This window comes from Euprymna scolopes, chromosome 1 (genome assembly GCF_053919585.1).
Source record: "Euprymna scolopes isolate OS-2025 chromosome 1, ASM5391958v1, whole genome shotgun sequence".
NCBI lineage: Eukaryota > Metazoa > Mollusca > Cephalopoda > Sepiida > Sepiolidae > Euprymna > Euprymna scolopes.
In genome coordinates, this window is record NC_136482.1 from 137,047,014 (window position 1) to 137,071,145 (window position 24,132).

General features: G+C 31.9%; 1 protein-coding gene across 2 annotated transcripts in view; it reads left to right on the forward strand.

Moving 5' to 3' along the window:
* LOC145280053 (nucleoporin 88-like) overlaps positions 1-24,132 on the forward strand; it is a 910,024-nt gene that overhangs the window by 663,941 nt on the left and 221,951 nt on the right. For both annotated transcript variants that reach the window (XM_080131737.1, XM_080131747.1), the window contains exon 7: positions 1,113-1,211. In XM_080131737.1, coding sequence (XP_079987863.1) covers positions 1,113-1,211 — 99 coding nt within the window. The remainder of the gene's footprint in view (positions 1-1,112; positions 1,212-24,132) is intronic.

The following is a 24,132-nucleotide window of genomic DNA, read 5'->3' on the forward strand; positions in this document are numbered from 1 at the left end:
ACACTACTTGCCGTTGCAACCCCACAAATAACCTTACAAGTCACAAAATTTACATTACTTGGCGTTGCAACCCCATGAATAACCTGACAAGTCACAAAATTTACACTACTTGCACTTGCAACCCCACAACTAACATGGCAAGTCACAAAATTTACACTACTTGCACTTGCAACCCAACAAATAACCTTACAAGTCACAAAATTTACACTACTTGCCCTTGCAACCCCACGAATAACCTGGCAGGTCACAAAATGTACACTACTTGCCGTTGCAACCCCATGAATAACCTTACAAGTCACAAAATTTACATTACTTGCCGTTGCAACCCCATGAATAACCTGACAAGTCACAAAATTTACACTACTTTCCGTTGCAACCCTACAAATAACCTTACAAGTCACAAAATTTACACTACTTGCCCTTGCAACCCCACAAATAACCTGACATGTCACAAAATTTACACTACTTGCCGTTGCAACCCTACAAATAACCTGGCAAGTCACAAAATTTACACTGCTTGCCGTTGCAACCCCACTAATAACCTTACAAGTCACAAAATTTACATTACTTGCCGGTGCAACCCTACAAATAACCTGGCAAGTCACAAAATTTACACTACTTGCCCTTGCACCCCTACGAATAACCTTACAAGGCTCAAAATCCAATGCCTGATACCAGGGAGCATTCTACTTTGAAAATTTCTTTCCTCAAACTGCTAAACTTCGAAATTCTTTCTCTGTACCTTGTTTCCTCAATTGTACTAACACACAGAAAATGTAAGTGCAATGTGAACAGTAAGTTGAATACCAATGCACATGTGTACAACATAATTCATATGTAATAAACTTTGTTTTTATTAATCATTCTCTTGGTTCTGTCAAAATGTGAAGTCAAAATGTCCTTCCATTATAATGTGTATAAAATTTTTAAAAGCAATGCATAAAAATTCCGTTTCTATGACTGATCTAAAGTGACTTTAAAGTGAGATTTCAACACAACTTAATAATTTAATTCTTTAAAATGTTTCCTTTGATGCAAATACTGATTGGTGTGAACTTTTTGCCTTTGCCTAATTTTTGCCGTTTCAATAGATTCTTTTGTCTTCTCTTCAGATCCAACATCTGACGATCGCTATCATTGCATCCATGCTGCCGGCGTACATACTGTTGTGTTGCCATGGCTGGCACATTATGAGCAATTTTGTGCAGAAGGTTTGTTACTTTTTCTTTTTGTTTCGTTACTAATAATCCTCATTCATTTGTATGTGATAATATTTTATAGAAATTGAAATCTTGTAAATTATAATTAAAAACAAACAGAATAATGAAACTTTTGTATAATCATATCACCTCAACTGACTGAAATTAGATATTTTCACAACATCAAAATGGCATTTTTGGTAATAAGCTGATAATTAACTTGATGTGTTAGATATTCTGATGTTATTTCATGTTACGTTTTTATTACTGTAGTTTAAACACTTTAGTTTGAGGGAATTTTTTATCAGGATTAATAGAAATGGGGAAAGTATGAGTCATGGGACTAGAACTCTAGGCTTAGTCAGTTCCTATGTAACATTACACACTTAGACCCAACATGTAGCAGAATATGTCACAAGGAACATAAGTCTCTTTTTTTTGTTTTTATAACAGCAACATTTATTTCTGGGTACTTTTCCAAATAAATCATGATTGTGCTCATTCTCTCTGACCTCTATCTTCTCGAACATCATTTACATCTCTAACGTGACTGTCTTCTCTGATGCCTGTGCTCTCAAACGTCATTTCGAATGTGCTCCATATCTCTAATGTGATCATCTTTTCTAACACGTGTTACAGGAAAAAGGGCTGTCCCCTTTTCCTGTAAGTAAGAAAGACTTTGGATAAGTGGAAAATGAGATTAGGATAGACCGAGGTTCGAACTTTGTAAGCAAGATTCAGAAGTAGATTCAGAAAATGGAATGCTAGAATTTCACATTGTTCAATTTCATATAAAATAGTTTAGAAATGTTTGTATTGTAAAAAGAATTTAATTGTGCATTTTTTTATGGAAAGTGAATTAAAAAGGTCAGTTAAAAAAATAATGAACAATACAATTTAAAAACACATTAATTAGGTTGAAAAATAGGTTAGTGAGAATTCTTTGTTGCAGAAGTGTGTTTTGGAAATGTATGTTTAAGCCACGTGAGTCGATCACATTTTTAAACCACACATCTGACGTCATAGCAAAAACAAATTCTCAATATAGGAGCTAGAGTTGAAGATCAGAGGCAGTCGAGTCTGAATTGAATACCAGCGGAGTCGGTCAGACAGAGCTGACATTATCAGAGGAGGGTCCCCTCAGAGGCGAAGGGGTAGAAGATTAAACATGTAGAAACGACTTTGAATTCCTTGATGTCATCATCATTCGACTGGTCGATCTAATAATAGAGAAGTTATCATTTTTTTGTAAAACTGTGTCGTGTCATCATTCAACAGCAAAAAGGTAATGTGTGAAATATTTTTATATGAACTTTGTATAACCCCATCCTAAGTAATGTCTCTCGCCATCATAAGTAATGACTCTCCCCGCCTGTGTTAAAAGAACTGATCATCCTCTCTTCGCTATATGTGTCAAGAAGAAACACTCCAGAACTGTATAAATGTATCTTCCCCTCATCAATATGAATGCCCCTTATGCAACAACATGGTCTTACTCTCTTTTTATAGTTTTTTCTTTTTTCTTATCGTGACGTCATTTCACACGCAGCTCAGTGTTTGTATATAGCTGCCATACGTTACACGTATAGTGTATGAATACAATTATTGCCCACATATACATGAGTCATTATAGTTGGGGCTCTTTTAGACAGATCCTATGGAAGTTTGCTGAGGATAAACATGCAGTTTGTTTCTTTCTTTTGTAGTGCCCTAATGAATGCACAAAAACCAAATAAAAAGAACAAAATACCTATTTTAAAACCGTCTTGGACTTGTTTTATTAATTTAACTTGACAAGTGTGGTGGTTTTCATCCAGTATTTCTTCAGCAGCAGCAAGTTCCATGCGAGATAAGCATCATCAACTAAAAGTTGGTCCCGCCAAAGTAAAAGAATCTCGAAGCACAGTCGCTAGACAATCACTACGTTATACAGCATTTTGCGCAGCCATCAATCTTCAATCACTCACATTCTTCACATATCTACGATCTTAAAAAGAAAGCAAAGTATCTTTGTAGCCAGGTATAATTGATAAATGTCGGCTGTTTTCCAAAAACATAAGTGGAAAAAAAAAAAATGGGATGTTGTTGGATTAGGCATTTTGCAAACATTGCTTACTGCTCAAAACTGTTTTGCTGCCAAATGTTTAAACTGTCAATCGTTTACAAAATATAACTAATTTTTTGGCTCACACTTTCTAGCATAGGTTAATTATGATTGGCCGACAACAGATCAATGCAATAAGTGCATTTCAGATTTGCTGGAAATGGGGACAACTAACAAAAGACAACTCTTTCACATTCAATTTATTATGCACTCTCTTATCGAGTGCTGTCATTGTTCATTTCCTGTGGCTAGGGCTGAAGTAGCTTCCTTGATAATTCTCTCAGAAGGTGAATAAATTCATGGAGATTTTCATTAAATGTGTTTCATTCATTTTACTAAAACAGTTCTACTTCCTTAGGAGTTGCTTCTGACAGGACCATTTCTACAAAAGGTCTAAACATACTCATTTCCTTAAAGAAAAGGGAGCAAATCTTGTCTATTGCTATTTATTAGCTTCCCTACAAGAGCAAAATGTGACACAAAGTTGTTTTTAATGTGGGGGGAAACCAGCTCTCTCAAAAAGGGGCACTCTGGAAGTAGGCAAAAATAAAAATTACCTTAATATAGAAGTGTTTCCCCTATATTGACAAAGGACAAATTAGCTTATGGGTAGCATCAGAACAGATACTACACTCTTCTTTATACTAATTATTTGACTTCATGTGTGTGTATTTCTCACATCAACATAACACAGTGACTTTTTTTTTACAATTAATCTATTTATTTGAAATCAAAAATGTAATAGCCTAAACTAAAACAATTTTAAAAAAACTATTTTTAAAAAAGTGATTTTTGTAACACAATTAAATCCACTAGAATTTATTCCAGTTTTTCATAAACAAGCCAGCCAGTTTATATTTTTGTCAGTGGTTGAAAACAAGAATACATTATTTTGAACTTTCAAAAATTGAAAGGAATTTGGAAGCATTTAAACTGTCAAATGGGCAATCTTTTCTGGCAAATCTTCATGATGAAAGGTTTTTATGTTTAATAATTTTATCAGGATTCAAACATCACCTTAACAAAAATTATAGTTTTATAGCAATTTGATTAAATTAATTTAATGGCCAAACAATACCATTATCATTAAAACTTAGCAAATTTTATTTTTTAAAAATGAGGTTGGGGGGGGGGAACAAATGTTACAGTTAAATGAAAAAAAGTTTAAAAAAAAAAAAAACAAATTATTTCTCTCCATGCAGCATATGTTCTCCTCCCTCACTGACCAGGTTTCACTTCCATACATCATCACACTTCATACACACTCTTCCCTCATTCAACAATGGTAATGGTCTGCTTGTTAGTAATGACAAAAGTTTTCTGAAATTATTCCATTCACTCCTAATTTTGGCTATCACACCAGCACCTATACAGCATCAGCCAACAGATCGTGAATTAGATCCTGGCCCCAAACCATCATGTGCAACTACAAGAAAAGGAAACAGAAGAGGCCTAAAAACCCAACCCTGGACAGTTGCACAAAAGAAGGTATTATTATATTGCTACCATTATTCAAAGTTTGAAAAATGGAGCAGAACGTCGAATGAGATCCTACAAGAGAAAATCAAGAATTCTGACCTCCCTGAAGACAAAAAGCAGACAACAGTTGCAAAACTGCGATATCACAAATGAAGAGATACATAACAGAAGAAGATGAAAATAATATAAAGCATAAAGCTGTAAAAGATGCTGAAAATGATTACCTCCCTATTCAGGAAGAGGAGACTGAAAAAAGACTAAAGTCCAGATGGAGTAAGGATGAAAAGTGGACTTTAATTTGGGCCATTGAATACGCTAAGAGCAAATATGTAAAACAAAAGCAAAGGACAGAAACCTGGAGGGAAATCTCATAATCACATTGACACACCGGTTTCTGTTGGATCACTGAAGTTACGTTGTCAATATTAAAATGGGTGACTATTTTGGAATTCCAGGTGCTGTAAGTGCTCTCCGTTTATATATTTTTTGGACATGCCGACTCAGGAGGGGTGTGGTTGGGGATTGCACAATCCTTGCCTTGTAATTACATGTGCAGCAACCTTACAAGGAATATCCATTGTCTTTTGAGACTTAACGGAGCTGATGATGATGACACTAGCACCTGCTCCATTTTATGCCCCAATGGTATCACCAAGATAACAAAAATTCTTGAACAATCTCAATAACTTAAGTATCTACTTATATTTTCTGCATATCTGAATTCACATTGGTCTCTGTTTTACACTTTTTGCGCACAGATTAATTGTTTTATCCGACCCTTTGACTGTACTGCACGTCTCGTGTATCCGATGCTTAAAAGTATGACAGATAATTGAGTTGTGCCTCTCTTACCACAAACTGAGTTTGAGAATTTTCCTATTTCCAGAGGATTTCCAACACTACAATCACTGATCAACACTTTAGTTTTGGTGGCATTTACTCTGAGGACTTTCTGTAGCATCCCTTCACGTTTTGAACTTAGCATCAAGTCATCAGTATATAGCATCCCTTTTGGATAACCTTTATGCAGCTTCCTGAACAATGCCTCAAGACATAAATGAAAAGCAATAGATCTAGCACAGAGTCCCACAATATATTCCTACGTTAACATTAAATAAAGCTTTGTTCATGAATAGCACTTATTATAAAATTGTGATGTTAATACATTCCGAATATTTGTTTTTTACTCAGTTGTATTAAAGAACCAACAGTGAATTCTAAATTTGATCTGTTACCCATAGACATTTATGTAAAACAAGTTCCATTGAAGCAAACTTGTAAAGGCAAGTTTCTTGTATAATTATTAATAGAGAAACTAATCACGATATTGTTGGATTAAATACCAACATCTGTCAACATATTGTCGCTTCCTTTGTGTACAGTGCTTTCATTTCATTATTATTCAACTCTTTTTAATTCGTCCTATCAAATGCTGTTATATCGGTCAATAATAAGCTCAACAATCGGACATTTTTTCGATTGTATTATTTTATATTTACTTTATTTGAGAAAACGAAAAAGTTGACATAGAATTTATAATAATTATAACTTGTATTTAAAAAAATTTTTTTTTATAATATTTTTGCTTAAATCTTGCATATAAAATTATATTGTACCTAAATAGCATTTAAACTAACAAATTAAACTTTAATTCCAACTAGATAGTTTTAATTTGTCATTGTTGTACAATGTTATTAGCAATAAAGTAAGATAATTTTATTTAACAACAAAAAAAATCTTAATCCTTGCAAAACATTGTAGAAATGACACTCAAGATGCAAACAGTAGTCTAAAGAATCCAAATGATACGAATGTTTTTTTTCTTTTTGTTTCTTGTTTTAATTAATGAATATGAAACATTTTTGAAACACCGGTCATTTTCAATTTTGTGGAATGTTTATTTCAAATGTTCTTAATGTTAATGTCCAGCGATTATCCCAATTGACAAAAAGAATCTCTAGTTTTTCTTAATATTAACAATGCATATGTCCATTTTGTTAAGCACAAATAATTCACTCGACTAACAATCAGTTCAAAACCAGGTCATTCTCAATCTATAAAAAAAGTTATGCATATTAAGAATTGTGTGCATTTAGTTTTAAAATCTATGTTTATTTTATTTTTTATTATTTTTATTTTTTTGTGGACATATGTGAACAGGAATTTGGTGTCTATTAAAGTGCATGTACGTATCTATTTATCTATCTATATCTCTCACTCGCTCTCTCTCTCTCTCTCTCTCTCTGTATATATATATATATATATATATATATATATATATATATATATAGAGAGAGAGAGAGAGAGAGAGAGAGAGAGAGAGATAAATATATAGATGATCGTAAGAAATATATATGTAATGTATTTATTCAATACCGTTTCTCTAGATTGCCACAATTAAGCTCAATAAAAATGGATTTACACTTTCAGAGCACATATATCGATAGTGATCATTTCAAAACCACATATGTATTTATTTCACATTTATATTGATATTGTTTTTATTTCACATTTATATTGATATTGTATTTATTTCACATTTATATTGATATTGTATTTATTTCACATTTATATTGATATTGTATTTATTTCACATTTATATTGATATTGTATTTATTTCACATTTATATTGATATTGTATTTATTTCACATTTATATTGATATTGTATTTATTTCACATTTATATTGATATTGTATTTATTTCACATTTATATTGATATTGTATTTATTTCACATTTATATTGATATTGTATTTATTTCACATTTATATTGATATTGTTTTATTGCTGATATGTTGACACAGTGAAATAAATACATCTGTGGTTTCAGAATATTTACTATCGATATGTGTGTGTGTGTGTGTGTGTGTGTGCTAAACTCACCAGTTTCCTCACCAAATATAAGTCAGTAATTGGTGACGATCCCTGAGAAAAATAATTGAAACCGAAGATCTTTTCAGTTAAATAAGTGGTCAAAGTTGAAGACAAACTGCATTGTCTAATTCTGGACTTTTTTGAACTCGGTTAAGACCTTTTTTCAATGCACAATGTTTTCGCATTGATAATCGTTAATCAACAGCATTGTTGTTTCTCGTTTTGCTATCAGTAAAAAGATCATTTTTCTGTTTTCTTTCGTTTTTTATAATTTACGTTTCCGACGTTGACATCTGATGAGATAGATTCTAGACAAAATACCTGAACTAATTCCTTATCACCTTGATCAACACAAATTGAAAAGCACACCTTAAAATCCTATCATTATGATATAAAGGCCATTCACCTGTTTGTTTGTGGATCCGGCTAAAACACCAAACAATAGTTAAACAAGCAGAAAACAACAAAAAAACGTGTGTATGTGTGTTATCCACTAACACGTGTTTCACCATTACTATCGATCATCAGCATGACTGACAAGATTCAAAACCACAACTGTAGGCACTGTAGTCAGAAGCTTTACCTTTAAGCTATGCTAGTTTTGCCCAAAATATAGTAGATTGTTATCACTATTCAGTTATTTGTTATATTTTGTGATACTGCTTGAATATTGACCATCTTATTGTAATGCAACTCCTAAGTGCCTCTGGGAGAGTTACCTTTTTTGCACTATGTCGCTTTAGGAATATGTTCATTTATTTATAAATAAAATATGATATTTATCTTTAAATAAAATATAGTTATTCATGGACATGTATTTTGTCATTAATACATATTATCATTTGTGTTTATATATCTCTACTATTATATAAAAAGAATGTTTGTGTGCCTGTGAGTTTGTTCCCTATACACTTGGAAATAGTTAGGTTGATTTTTTATGAAATTTCACGCAAAAGTACTTTATGTGACCGGCAGTGTTCTTAGATAGGTTTTGTATCAGAATAAGTATTGATAATTGATAATCGAAATAATCCAATGAAAAAAAAAAAACAGGCGATTGTGATCAAAGTTAAAATCTTACATAGCCTAACATCACAAGTGCATTTGAGAAGTTTTATCACATAAACCAAAGGCCCAATATATAAAACCAATAGTAGGTTCTTTGATATGACAGGGGTGTGTTCGAAGTGAATGTTTCTGTTTAAAGCACAATTTCACAAAGATACTTGACTTTTTCATTTTAAACTGAAATTCAAGTCATTATTACCGCACAAGCTAGGCATATACAATCAACAGTAAGTTCTTTGATATGACAAAGGTGCATTCAAAATGAATGTTTCTGTCTAGAACACAACTGTTACATTTTAAACTTTAATGCAAGCTATTATATATAAAATAATTTTATAAAATCAACAGTAGATTCTCTACAGTGCAATGTAGACTAAAATATATTGTGAATTTAGTCACTGAGAGCGGCAATCAATCGATTTGATTAAAAAATGGGCTATTTCATTGATTTCGATGACAATAAAAACATGAGTGTAAAACATTTATTGATCATCAACCTATCCCGGGTAACGTCGGTTCATCCTGCTAGTATATATATATATGGAGAGAGAGAGGGAGAAAGAGAAGTCTGATTAAAGACTATGGAGTTTTTCCTTTTGTTATATGTTTTTAAATTGCTTTCTCAACTCTGCAACCTATCATTGGTGGTTCCGGTGGTAATCAGTGAATCTGAGAATTGTTATTTGGTTTATCTCTTGCGCTTTCCATCTTCACAATCATTGCCAGGAGTTTAATATTCAGTTACTATGTTGTCAAGTGCTTTATTATTTTACTCTATAGTTTTACGAAAAAAATAAAGTCTACTTTAATCTGTTATTTTTAGATTAATTTGTTTGTTTTTTCTTAATTGTGAAAGACTTTTAGAATGTTAATGTTGTTTCTTTTTAATGTATACTGCTTCAGAATTTTTTGTCTTGTGTAATTATTTTTGAATGATTTTTAAATTTTGTAAAAAAAAAAATCGTTTTCTCAAAAAAAAAAAAAATGAAATAATGACTGTTCAAAATTATTTATAAAATTTTTAAAGTCATACATTTTCATATAATGACAACTTCCATTCATTTAAGAAATTTCGTAATTTATTTTAATGCAATAAATTTTAAGATAATTATGATCTTATTTTGTATTATCGTATTACTTTGGGTTTTTTTTTTTTTAATTTTTAATTAAAAGTTACACAAAACTTGGATATTTTCGGATATTTTTGAATTGTATCCTCCTGCTCTAAAAGGAATTCTTAAAAAATTGGGGAAAAATTGTTCAAAATAAAATTAATGCACAAGTGCTGCAAATATTGTTACTTTTATGTTATTGATTAAAAAAAATTGAACCAATTTATTTTCATTTTCTTTTTTTTTTCAAATTTAATTCGGTATATTATTTATCTAAGCTTATGATTATATCACATCAAAATATTGGTTTGCATCTGAGCACCTTATACTTGCCTTGACAAAGTTTGGAACCAGCTTCAAAACCTAGTTAGTGATGCCCTTTTTTCTTCCCTGCACCCTCTTTCCCACAGAAGAGACGTTGCAAGCCAGTCTTTTCTGTCATTATTTTCATGGCAAGTGCTTGTCTGAACTTCAATCTATGGTCCCTTACCTTATACTTAAAAAAAAAAAAATTAATCTAGCTATAATGGCTATCAACAATTCCCCTCTACTCTGTGCCTAAATCTAAATTCAAAGTCCATGAACAAAGCTTCTTTCCTAGATTGCCCGCCTGTGGAACTCTGTTCCACTGGCCTGCTTTTCAGCTCAATACAATATGGTTGTCTTGAAGTTCAATGTAAACAAGCTCTTGTTGAACACCCTCCCCCTAAATAATCCATTTCTACTCCATTTCCACCACTAACTATTAATATGCTGTTGTCTCAATGACTACTGTGTACTCATTAACACTTATCCTCGAGTGGCCTTCGTGCCTTGATAAGTGATTACTCCTATGTAAAAAAAAATAAAGAAAAAAAGAAAAATTGTCAATACTTAAATTGGTGGCTGTTTAGAAATATCAAGTGCCATAAATTATGTGACTGTGCGATCTTGGTTAATGTTTAAATCAGTTTCTTCTTTTCAAAGCCTTTGGTGAAGTAATTAGAGTGACTTAGAGGAGGAGGAAAACTTTATAAGAACGCAAGACTTTCTCTATTTATCTCAACATATAGTCCTTATATATGGTGCTGGTGCTTCTGGTCACCTTGGATTTCTATTTTATGACTGGATATAACCAATACTGTGTACGGGGGGGTGGGGAGGGAACTGTGACTGCAGATCGTGTAATACTTGCTTCATTATAAACATCGTCATACAGGCACCTTATCTAATGTCTGTCGGAAGTGAATGGAAACATGCTATTATCCTGCTACTTATTTATCTGAATAAATAAAGTTAATAATAATAAAGTTATTTTTTTAATCATTTTTATGTACTATCAAAACCATTATTATTATCAATGATACAATATATTTTCTGTAAATAGTACATATGGACGATTAAGAGATAATTCTTTGAATGCCTAATTTGCATAAATATTTTTAACAGTTCATAATAAACTAATGTTTGGTGATATTAATTTGGTATTTGATTGCCCTAATTTTACTCTATGCAATATAAACAATGATTTAAACTGATCTAATTAAAAAAAAAAATGAATAAATGACTAAAATCCTCTCTCTTTTATTAACAATGTTTTCTTTATTTTTTCGGGGGGGAGATTTATGTTTTTTAAAAGCAGTGATTGTTTCAATCTGATAGGCAAACCGTGTTGCATTTATGTTTAAACATTGTCTTTGCAGCTTTTAAGAAGGCAAATTTGATCTTTTAAAAGTTGCGATTTGTTCCTAAATTGTAACTTTTAAATCCATTCCCTACACTCTTATTTAAAAGATAAGTAAATTTGTATCACTTATGAAAGTGTTAATATTTATCTAATTATACAAGAATATTGTTCACAATAAACTTATAGATAAAATGTTTATTTAAATTTTTGGTTTCAAGTGATATCGAACTGGAAAATTCAGCTTGTTACTACATTTGAAATATGGATACAATACCCCCCCCCAAAAAAAAAAAAACGTTTTCTAACTGATTCAAGTATTGATTTTTCTTGTTTCTGTCTGCCCTAAAAATGTCTTATCTCTTATTTTCTATTTATATATTATGTTGTGAATTAAAAAGCAAAATGATTAGTTGAATAGTTAATTGTAATCAGTTGCTATGAATCATGAAGACTGACCGATGATACCACTTTTCACTCATTTTTCTTTTGTACGACAAGGTCAGACTTTTGTTGTAAGACATTCTACATTATTGGCGTTGGTTGGCAGTTGATAACATCTTGTTTAGGAAGCAGGAGGAGAAAAAATAAAGAAAGCAATGCAATAATATGTATATATATATATATATATATATATATATATATATATATATATATATATATATGGGGGGGGGTAATGATTACATTACTTCCATTGTATGGATATTTGTTCACAAAAATGGTAGTGTTTGGCTTATTGTTTCATTTTATTCATTTATCTTTTGTTTTTGCTTTTTTTTCGTTTTGTTTAACTTTTGCAAAGCTTCTTTTCCTGTCTGCTTCTCATTTCGATTCCAACTTACAGAAATTGATTTTTATTGTTATTTCCCATGAATCGGTGTGATAGCGAACATAGCTAACAGTACAAGAATTGTTCAGTATCAGCTGCACATTGTCAACAGACATAGATCAGATTACCTATTTGAAATGACCAATTTAGTGCAAAAGAAAGCTGAAATCGCTTTTATTGATTGCATGTGATATATGCGCATCTGTTTGTGTATATGTATATGTTGCTATATTTAAATGGGCAGAGCACTCATTATTGTTGATGATAGAGCTATGTAGATCAACATATGTAAAGTCAACAACAGATGATAACTGACTGTCTCTTACCTTGATATTTTTGGCTATATTTGCAAATTTAAATAACTATTAATAGTTATTTAAATTTGCAAATAGAGCCATCCAACATATTTTATTTAATATCTTTTGAAAGTAGATACATTTTATTCAAGAGGAAGTCATGATTTATATATATATGTGTGTGTGTGTGTGTGTGTGTGCATATATATATATATATATATATATATATATTCTCAAAACCTCTGACCTTGATGGAGGAAAGACTAAAACTTGTTGCTATGGTTTCAAATGATCTGAAATAACAGCATGGGGAGACTTGCTTCCAAATATTTCTCATATGTTATATCTCTTTTCTTTTGGAAATGGGGTACGCTTATGAATATCTCCAGTATCAAATAATCTTTATTGGTCCTCTATTTATCGGAGAGGGACCTATGTTTTCTGTGGCGTGCGTCCTTTGGTTCAGACGATTGTCAAATAACCGTCCATTACTTTTTCCTAAAATTTTTCTACAAATTGTATTTCATTAAATAGATGTGCACAGTAAAAAAGTTCTTTTTGCAAAAATTCCCATTGTATCCCCAGAGGCTCAAAAGGGGTCAAAAATGCCCCAAAATGACCAAAAATTACATGTTTTGCCCCATAACTTTTGATCCTTCCATTAGATTTTTCTGAAACTTGGCCAAAATATGAAGCCCAATGTTCTTAATATTAATGCAGTATGGATGACCCTGGCAAAATTCTGGTTCATGTCCCCTGGGTCTTCCAGTGCTAAAAATGCCACTTTTTGTGGCTGTTTTTTCATATTTCTCAACAAAAACTTGATATGTCTGGCTATATATTGATTTTTCACAGTAGTCGACTCAAATATACATTTGTTAAGGCCTGAAACTGCACCATTATCCATTTTACACTGGGATTCGGCGTCCCTAGGGGCTCAAAAGAAGTCAAAAATGTCCCAAATGACACTTTTTGCCCCATAGTGTTTGATCCATTCATTAGATTTTTCTGAAACTTGGCCAAAATGTGGAGACTATTGTTCTTAATATAAATTCAGTATGGGTGACCCTGGATAAAATTCTGGTTCGCATCCCTCTGGGACTTTTAAGGCTTTTTGGAGCTCTTTATTCATATTACTCAAAAACTTTATATGTATGTCTATATAGTGGTTTTCCGTGGTGCTGAATTCAAATATACATGTCTCAAGGCGTGAAACTGCACCGTTTGATCATTTTCACTGGGATTCAGTGTTTCCAGGAGCCCAAAAGGGGTCATAAGTGCCCCAAAATTTCAAAAATTACACTTTTTACCCTGTTGAAAATGTGATGGCAACGTTAGCCCTTCACACTTCTCACATTCATCATTTCTTCACTATTTTCTGTGGCGTCATCTCACATGCAACACCAGAAGGGGACCATGCACGCATGGCTTGTACACTGTGAAATTTACTTTATGTGTAAAAAACAAAGAAGGGAGATTTGTTATTGTTATGTTATTACATATGAGAAATATTTGGAACCAAGTCTTGCCTTGCTGTTATTTCAGATCATTTGAAACCATAGCAAGTTTTAGTCTCCCCTCCATTGAAGCCACAAGTCTCGGGGAAATATCAGATATTTTGTAATTCATATGCAAAACTCTGAAAACAAATGACTATGATTGAAGTATTGGTAATGGTGCAGTATCTTTCTACCCATGAAAAATCCTTTTAAATTACTACTATTATAAGTTTTCTAAGGAGCTGAAAACGAAAATAACAGCAAAAATACCAGGAAACGAGTAATTTCCAAAATATGAAGAAATTCTAAAGTGGGGGATCACTTTTCTATATTAATTTAACATAAAATAAACACCCACTTTATAGCCAAGGTGGTCATAAAGTAGGTGCTCATTTTACGTTAAATTAGTGATTTTCCCCCCACTTCTTGAAACAGTAATCTGCGAACTTAAAGGCAAATGTCATATAGCCCACTACACAATTCAGATCATTAATTTTCCAACGAGCCTTCATTTGTTGAATTCTGATCATTAGTTTCAGAGATTTTGAACTTATAAAATTGCCCCAAAAGTAGTATATCTATATATGTGTGTGTGTGTGCGTGTATATATATATATATATATATATATATATATATATATATATATATATACTCTTAGCCAAATTGAATAGTTAAATGCTCATATCTTTGGTTCTATGGGACAAAACTACATGAAAATTTGCAGGCTTTTAGAATCTTATAATACTATTCTGTAGTTAAATTTTTATGACAATTGGTTAAAAAGAACCTATATTTTCAAACCCATAAAATATGCCCAAATTAGTATGCATTTACATATTGTGTCCTAGCAAGCCAGCTTTAGTTTTGCTCTTTTGGGATGAATTTTACTTCGGATTTTTTTGCTTGGTTGTCTCCCCTGTGGCCTTGCCACAACACTAATAATTTAATCCTAAACTAATTAACCGATATTTGTACTGTTTTGGTTACTCGGACAATTATTCTCATGTACTTTTTAGTTGTAACTTACGGCTTTCCTCGTGTTAAATTCATGTTTCCTTTTTCTCTATTAAGGAAAAGAGTAATTAAATTTAGAATTTTGGAGCACAATAACTAAGCATAAAGATGGGTAATGTGGGTTATAGTTAGTTTAATCTAATCTTAGACAAAGGAGGCAAGAGCGATTCTATTCATGAAAATTCAGATAACTCATATCTTAGTCAAATTGGAACAATAGTTATTAGATATCAATCAAGAGACATTCCTCAAATTTCAGTTTTGTTGGCATAGTATGAGTCCAACTTCTTTCAGATTTGCATTGAATTTTCACCCTTTTTTACTCCCTTTGCATGAAACTAAAAAATATGACCCACATTTTCAACCCCTAACATCTAGCAGCTGTATTTCAAAATTAATAATGATTGGTTAATTAGTTTAGGAGTAAATCCTGTGCATAGAAATATAAAAACATATGCACCTACTTCACTTTATACAGCGATATTATAGTATAACAATCAACCTCTTAAAATTGGAACAGAGTTGAATTGCGATTATAGATCTTGCACAGACAGAGAGCTAGATATCTTTTGAGATAGAGCTTTAAAACAAGATTAGCTAAATGTTTTATTATCAGTCTATACTTAATACTCTCATTATTATTATTTTATTTACTTTGCCTTTTAGTGCATCTTTCTTTATAACCTAACAAAAGTAATACAATATTTATATAGATCAAATTCTGTACATATTTAACCTGATAGATTCCAAAACTGCCCTCTGAATATTTTTCATGTTTTTTTTTTTTTTACTATTAAATGTGGACAAATGGTGAAGGTATTGAGATTGTTCAGAACCTTTTGTTATCTATGTGATCCTATTGAAGCACAGAGAGGAGCAGGTGTTACTGTGATTGCAACAGTAAGGAATGTACGGAGTAAGTTTAGAGAACTTTTATCATTACTAACTAGTAAACACTGTTGACCAAGGGAAGAGTCCATCAGACATGTGCATGCAGTGGGATGATGTATGGAAGTGAAACTTTGCCAGTGACTATTGAGGACATGTCGCATGGAGAGAAATGATATAAGAATGATATAAAGGATGTGAACTGTTTCTCTTTAAAAACAGACGTAGATCTGATGACCTCAGAGGACGCTTAAATGTGGGCAGTATAGGAGATATGTGCAGAACAAGGGAATGTGTTGGTTTATTCATGTTGAAAGAATGGATGGTAGTTCTTGAGTTAGTAGATGTATAACAGTTGAGGTAGCAGCATCAGTTCACGGGGAAAGGCCAAGGAAAACATTGGAGGAAGTGATAAAGACCTAGCCAGAGATAGGCTAGTTTGAAAGTTAATTTCTAAAAGCTGTTGAACATGTTAACATGTAAAACAGACATGAAATGAATATGATGTTTGTTTTTTTTAATTCATTTAATCACATCTTAAAATATTCTGTGCTATTTGCTGTTCCTTATCAAGATTTGACAACTTGTTCTAAAAATCTTTTACTCGATTAGCAAAACAAATTCAATTGGTCAATTTGTGAAATCTATCAAGAAGACATACTTGGAATCGAAAGTTTAATTTCAGGAGAGTTCCTGATGGCTAGCTAATCTGTATAAGTCTTGAACTTTAAAAGTTTGCAGACAATGAGCAAAGATCTTTCTCATAAGGACATGAAAAATTATATACAGGAAATCTATGAGATCCAATATTTTTATGGAGCTATTCCAGTTTCTGATTGGTTGCTAGCAGAGCGTAGCTCCATTTGATTCCTATCGCCAGTATCTATGAATAGAACTTTGCAATTTTCTTTATAAAATTATATAAAAAATATTGCAACAAAATATTAATGTTTTTAAAAATTAATGTTTTTAAAATCTTATTTTGACTAGACATTTTTATCATTTGCTGGATTATTAAAATTAAAATAATTTTTAATTAAAATTTTAATCGCTAATCTCTGTAATTGATTTTTTCTTTTATTTCTTATAAATTAATTATTATTAAGTAGCCCTTCAAATGATGTAGCGTTTATTAAACTTTTTGCATTAAGACGTTTATTTATCCTCTCTTTGCATGTTGTGCATGTAGTTGGTGTTTGTGGATGTTGTAAATAAAATACAGAAATATTCTTTAGTTTTGAGATTAAGTTATGTTTGAGAAAAGAGTTCCATTATCATTCTTTTAATTAACATTTTTTAATTAACATTTTTTAATTAACATTTCTATTTTAACTGAAAAGTTACTCATTTCACATTTAGCTATCTATGTATCTCTCTCGCGCGCTCTCTCAATTCAATCACTCTCGGCTAATTTTTAATGTATTTTGAAAATGTATAATGTATATTGTTATGCTCTGCCTTCGATAGTACTAAGAAAGCTTCTATTCCACAACTAATAATAGTAAAAATCCGGATGTGGTCCCAGATTTACAACATAACAAAAAATAAATAAAACAACAAAAAAAAGATACAAGGTGTTCAAGAGTTCAAGGCATCAGAAATAAAACAAAACGGTGAAGAAACAAATGAGAAATAACACAAAACAACCCAATTAAATGTTTTTAACATAATTATTTACATAAAATACAGGAGAGAAATATAGTTAAAGAAAAACAAAGATAAAAACATAATATAAGAAAATAATCAAAGATCACAGAACATATGATAGCCATTTATAAGAGAAAGTAAAGTTTTAACTTAGAGTATATTTTGGGTAATTCAGAAGTAATCGACATTAAACTTCAATAGTTTGGAAAACATGAGTTTCTTTCCATAAGAATCAATATATATAAAAAAAATAACAATGAATTCCATTAATATCATCAATAATTCAATTCTAGATAAAGGGGTTGGCACTACAGGATATCTGGTTGTAATTCAAAAGTAAGGCCTCCTATTTTTTAACACAAAAACTAAAACGTTGAAGAGCTACAAAGACGGGAGTAGTACATCCTGTACTGAGTGGTACAGGATATCGGGTTGTAATTTCAAAAGTAAGGCCTCCTATTTTTTAACACAAAAACTAAAACGTTGAAGAGCTACAAAGGCAGGAGTGGTACATCAAAACAAGCAACCTTTTGTCTTCCAGAATTTATGTTTCTACATGCACTTTTGCCATCCTCTTTTTATGCCCTTGTCATCACTCTGAAATTCACGAACCCATCTTCTAACTCTGCTGACATCAACTGCATTGGCTTCGTAAACGTTCAACAGGGTTGAGGAACATTGAAGGTTCAATTTTTTCTGCATGGAGAAATTCAATGACAGATCTCTACTTCTGATGCACGTCCATGATAGGGGTAGTTTCTCAGAGTCTCACCATCAATATCTGCAACAGAGAGATGAAACTTATGAATGCATAAGTTCAGTCATCATAATAATGCAATTTGCAATATGCTTTGAACCATTCTGGTGGAATAAAAAGTAGGAGGAATAATTTTTGAAACGTCCCTTGTGTGTGTATATATGTGTATCCATCTCATTGTGCAAAAAAAAACCAAAAATCTACCGGATGAATCTATTGCAAGTAATGAGGTAAATTGAGAAAACAAATTGTAAGTCAAACCCCATTCCTGCCTTGACTCTATGAAAAGTTTTCTTTTTTCTCTTTCTACTTTTTTATACCAATTTATATGTTTTTCTTCGGGTTTTATTTAAACTGCACTATTGACCTATCTAAAATAATCTTATTTGCTTATATATTTCAGTGCAGCTATATATTATATATATAATGGCTGAATATAAACCAATTAATATGATAGCTAAAAAAATGAAAAGGGATAGCTAACAGTTTCGTTCCTCACTCAACAGTTGAGGAAAATTGTGATTAAACAAAATAGTCATGTATATGGCAGGGGAGAGAAAAAAATATAAAAATAAATAAATGAATGAACGGGGAATCACATAGAAATTAAATTAAGTCCTTGGAGATTGTCTTTTTGTTTACAAAGAGAAGGTCTCAAGGACTTAATACAAATGGTTTCTAGAATTTTTAAATGAAAAGCTTAGGATTGTGAAAATGTCAACACTAAAATTTGTGGCACAATGAAGTGTTGCAGATCACAGAACCATATGGATTATTCAGAACATCAGAAGGTGAAAAATTTGCGTAACAAATCTTTGATAGTTCGTGTTGTTTTAAGCGAAAATCCGATCTTTGCAATGTCCGCCCAACATAGTGCATGCTGCAGCTACATTTGAATAAATAAATACTAGAATTATTGGGGGGGGGGGTCTTTGTGAATGGACGACAACATGGATCTAGTTAAAAATACAATGCATGGGTTCAATGCAAAATAATACCATTGTACAGACAAATAGATTAGTTTAGCAAATTTGTCACTGATATTACCTAGCCAAGGTAGACGAAGAAAAACAGGACATCTATAGACTACAGTTTCTTTAAGTTTATAAAAATTGGAAACTTTTTTATTAATAGTAGTTTCAACAATGTCTAAGGTGTAGCCATTGTTGAAAAGAGTCTTAGTAATGAATTTAAGCTTGTCATCCAGATTGGCTTTGGAACAAATCATCGAAGCCCTATGTGTTAGGGTCTTAATTAAATTAAATTTTTGATTTGTGGGACAAAATGAGTTCCAACATAGACAGAGATTGATAAATGTTGGTTTACGATAAACGGAAGTAAGAAAGCTTGAAGAAGTCTTGGAAACAAGAACATCTAACAACGGAAGAGTAGAATTTGTTTCTTTGTCTACCGTAAACTTAAGGGCTGGATGAATGTTATTAAGGGATGTAAAAATGCATCCGCTTTTGTCTCGTCAAATAGGCAAAAGGTGTCAACGTAACGAAAATAAAGGTCTGGTTTATGGAAACTAGATAATAGACTCTCTTTGTGATAACTTACAAAGATATTAGCCAAAGTTGATTCCAATGGAGTACCCGTGGCAACACAACACCATCTATCTGTTTGTACATGATATCATTAAACCTGAATTCAACTGACATAGTGACGAATTTCATCAACTCTATGAAAATATTTTCAGGAATTAGGAGTTGACTCCAATATAAGTCAGCACAAATATTAATAGTCTCTAACAGTGGGACGCAATTGAAGAGATTAGAAATATCAAAAGAACACATTAAGTTATCAGAATGAGTATAGTTTTGCGTAAAGTTGGCAAAAGTAAAGGAATCTTTAATGTAAAATAAACTATAATGTTCCAAAATAGGTTCTAAGATACTTGTCAACCATTTAACTTGTGTTGAGAGGACCCTATCATTAATAATATGGGTCTCAACGGCCTTCATTTTTATGAGTCCTAGGCAAATCATCCAGATGGGAGTGAATAGAACCAGTTGGTCAGATTAAATTTAAAATGGAAATGGGAAGAACACCACTTTTGACCCATTTGAGAAGTCGTTTTTGGAATTTAGTCTTGATAGAGATAGTAGAATCATGTGTATCTACCGGACTTTATTTGACATATTTAGAGGTGTCCCCCAGGGTCGTCATCATTTTATTGATGTAATCTTGGTGATCAATTATAAGAACGTCAGAAACCATTTGTATTAAGTCCTTGGGACCTCTTTGTAAACAAAATCTCTTAGGACTTAATTTGATTTTTATGTGATTTTTCCCTTCATTCATTTATTTATTTATTTTTTATTATATTTTTTCTCCTCTCTCCCCCACCGCCTGGGGATATATATGTGTACACACACACACACACACACACACACTTTACTTTTACTTATATATGCTGTACATAAATTCTTTATCTTTATTAATAAAATCTGCATTTATTATAACTAAAAATTGTAAGTCTTTTTCATTGATTTCATGGACTTCTAGTGTACATGACACGTAGCTTCCCAATATTCAATTCGTTATTGATCTCTTGTTGACGTAATTATTACATGTAATTTATTCAGTTTGAGTAAACTTAAATTTATTGAACGACCTTATTTAAATGTGTTAATAACTTCATTAAAATTGTGTTTGTTTCTTTGCTTTATTTTTAATTTCATCCAATTTGAGTTTATGGATATTATGTGAACTTTTGAAAAAAAAAAAAAACTAAAATCGAAAACGTTTTATTATTCTAATTATTTTCAGCCGTTAGAACATTTGGTTTTTATGGTTTTTCAAAAGAAATTTTTTTTTTCTTTTTTCAATTTTAGTTGGTAACTTTTAATAAGTGAGTGTTTCTAGAGTTATCAAAAAAGAAAGCTTATTCGTCTTGTCATAGCTTATCAATTCATATCTGTGGAGGTGTGAGATATTGCAATTGTTATCAGCACAGAAAAAGTTTGAATTCGTAATCTCATTACTATCATTTGAGTAGAAGGCATGAATTCATTTCTCCCTACATATTCAGTTCAGTTTGGTTATTTTCCCCTAGAAATAGTGACTTTGAGAAAGACATGATTTTGACCATTGCCAAGCCACATAGGCATGCGAAATATGCAAAATCTTGGAAAATAAAAAATTAAAAAAAAGATTTGTTCTTGGTATGTCATTACGAAAAGTGTAGGTTTAGTATGTGTTTAACTTACAAAACACTCCTTCTCTCAGTCAGAACAACTGCTCAAGCATCATTATGGTAGCGAAACAACTTTGACACTTATGAAATGGGGGAAAAAACATATCTTGGCCAGTAATTTATGTCTTCTTAAAATTCAAAGTATTTCTTTTGGAAGATCTTTTGCCAAATGCAGCTTACTCAAAGAAACCACACTGAGTCTCTATTATGGGGGTGAGGGATGCTAGTGAAGTTGTGGAAGTCCTCAGACACTTCTGGGTGTGCCTTTGATCTTAGACCTGCTGCTACATGGTCTTCCTGCAGCCATCCTCTCTACCCAGTGCTTCACAAGGAATACATATATTAAGTTTGAGTCCATCTTTGAAGATATGGAGCAGCATGGCATGGCCTTTTGCTGGAAATGCCTGAAGATTACCATAGCTCGACGTAACTTGGTCTTCATGATGTATGAGTCTTCAGCTATTGTTGTGCACTTGTCCTGAGAACCAGAGTTTAACCTTGTGGAGGAGTTTCTTAATTATATGAGGATGTTCTCTTGGACCTTGGTGATGAATAGTTCTTGCAACTTTTAGATGATAACTAATGAATATCCTCGTTCAGTCCTTTATTATAGTTATCACATGGCAGATCAGTTCCCATTAGATTATTAAAGTTAAGCATCATTGAACCTGGTCAGGACTAAAATTGGTAACCATTTGGAAATACCAGGTGCTGTATATGTTCTCCGTTAGTCTCAACATTGATTCCAGTTGTCTGCATCATATTTGAATTTAAATAAGATACCTGCACGATTTTAAAGTAAAGAATCGTCGGATTTAATGCCATAATTAATACATAGAGTACTTATCTAGTTTTGGTTTTGATTCTAGCTGATGGCATCCAAGTCATATTTCTTTTGAAAACTTTGATATAACCACTACATATTGGGTATAATATAATAATCAATAGAGAATTGGCTTTGTAATGATAAATACGAAATGTGTATAAATTACAATATCATATTTAAACGTATTTTACAACCAGGCAGCCAGTATTTAATAAAATCGTCTTTTTTGTAGGAATTCACATTAAATTTTTTTTTTTTTTAATTATGTAATTTTAGACAATTTTATTTAATTTATATAACGACCAAATTAATATTCAATTAAACTTTACAAAAATCCAGTTTAAAAAAAAAAAGAGTGAATAACCAGCATGCAACAGTGTGGCTAGACATAGCAAATGCATCCATACTGAAATGCAAATGCTGATCACATCCAAATATTAGCAGCAGTCAAGTGATTAATCAACAGCACCGACTATTTTTTTCTTTAGTTACAAATGAATCACTGCCTATATTAAGAACCAAGAACCACTCAAGGATAAGGGTTGACTGAGTTTAACAGGTGAACATCAAGGCAATTCATAACGATGGTTGTAAACTGGTCAGTATTAGATTATTTAAGAGTCCAGCTCAACAAGAATTTGTTTATATTCGACTTAGAAACGGCAATGATCAGCTGGGAAAGAGCCCTATAGGGCTGTGTTCCAGTGATGGATAGATCTAGGAAAGAAACTTTGCTCATGGAAGTTTTGTTTAGAGGGAGAGAAATTATTGACAGTGGCTGCAGTTAGACGAATTTTTGTTGTAAATGTATTACAGTGGGAGGGGTTATAGATTGAAGCTCACTTGAGCATCGTCCCAGAAAATAATGATAGAGTATTGAAAGATTAGCAACATCTCTTCCGTATGAAAAACGCTGTAAGAATGTGAAGAGGACATTTCCCACTAGACTTCAAAGTTGGTTTTGTAATCCATTGAGGCAGGAAAGGCACCTTTCCGGACATGGTAATAATGCTCCATCTTAGGATGTATTCGGTTCTTATATAGGTAGTCGATTGTGCCAGGAGTGAGATACTTTTTAGAACGGTAAAATGCTGCAAACATTTTTCCAGTGACCTTGGCAATGGATTTTTTTATTTTTTCATTTATACACATATGTATTCTTATAACTAGTTTCTACATTCAATTTTAATGTGATTTAAACTATGCTCAGATTGCATAAAATTATATGGATTCTCAAAATTTGACCAAATTAGAAGCATTTTAAGACTTGATATTGGGGATTATTAACTCTGCAAAGTCACAAACGTTCTAAGCCCATATTTAATCTCTAGTTTCGCAGTTTATATCATAACATTGTTTTTTTTTCATTGATTGAATGATTTTATGTGTTCATTGTTATCACCGTTTATTCATGGACTGCTATTAAAAGTGATGTTCTTCCTTTCTTTTGTTCACACTCTTTGCAATTATGTCTCAAGATGAATGTCTAGCCACTTGCCTTATTCGGTTGCTTTGTTTCTTCAACATGGAGACACAAGAAGCTAGTTTTCTCCCCTCACCCAATCACAGTCTGTATGTTGTTTCTCATCGCACTGCATAGGAATCACTAAAAAAAAGTATTCAGATTATTGGCTAACTTTCTATTCTATACAAATTATGGTGCCTATATGATTAAACTC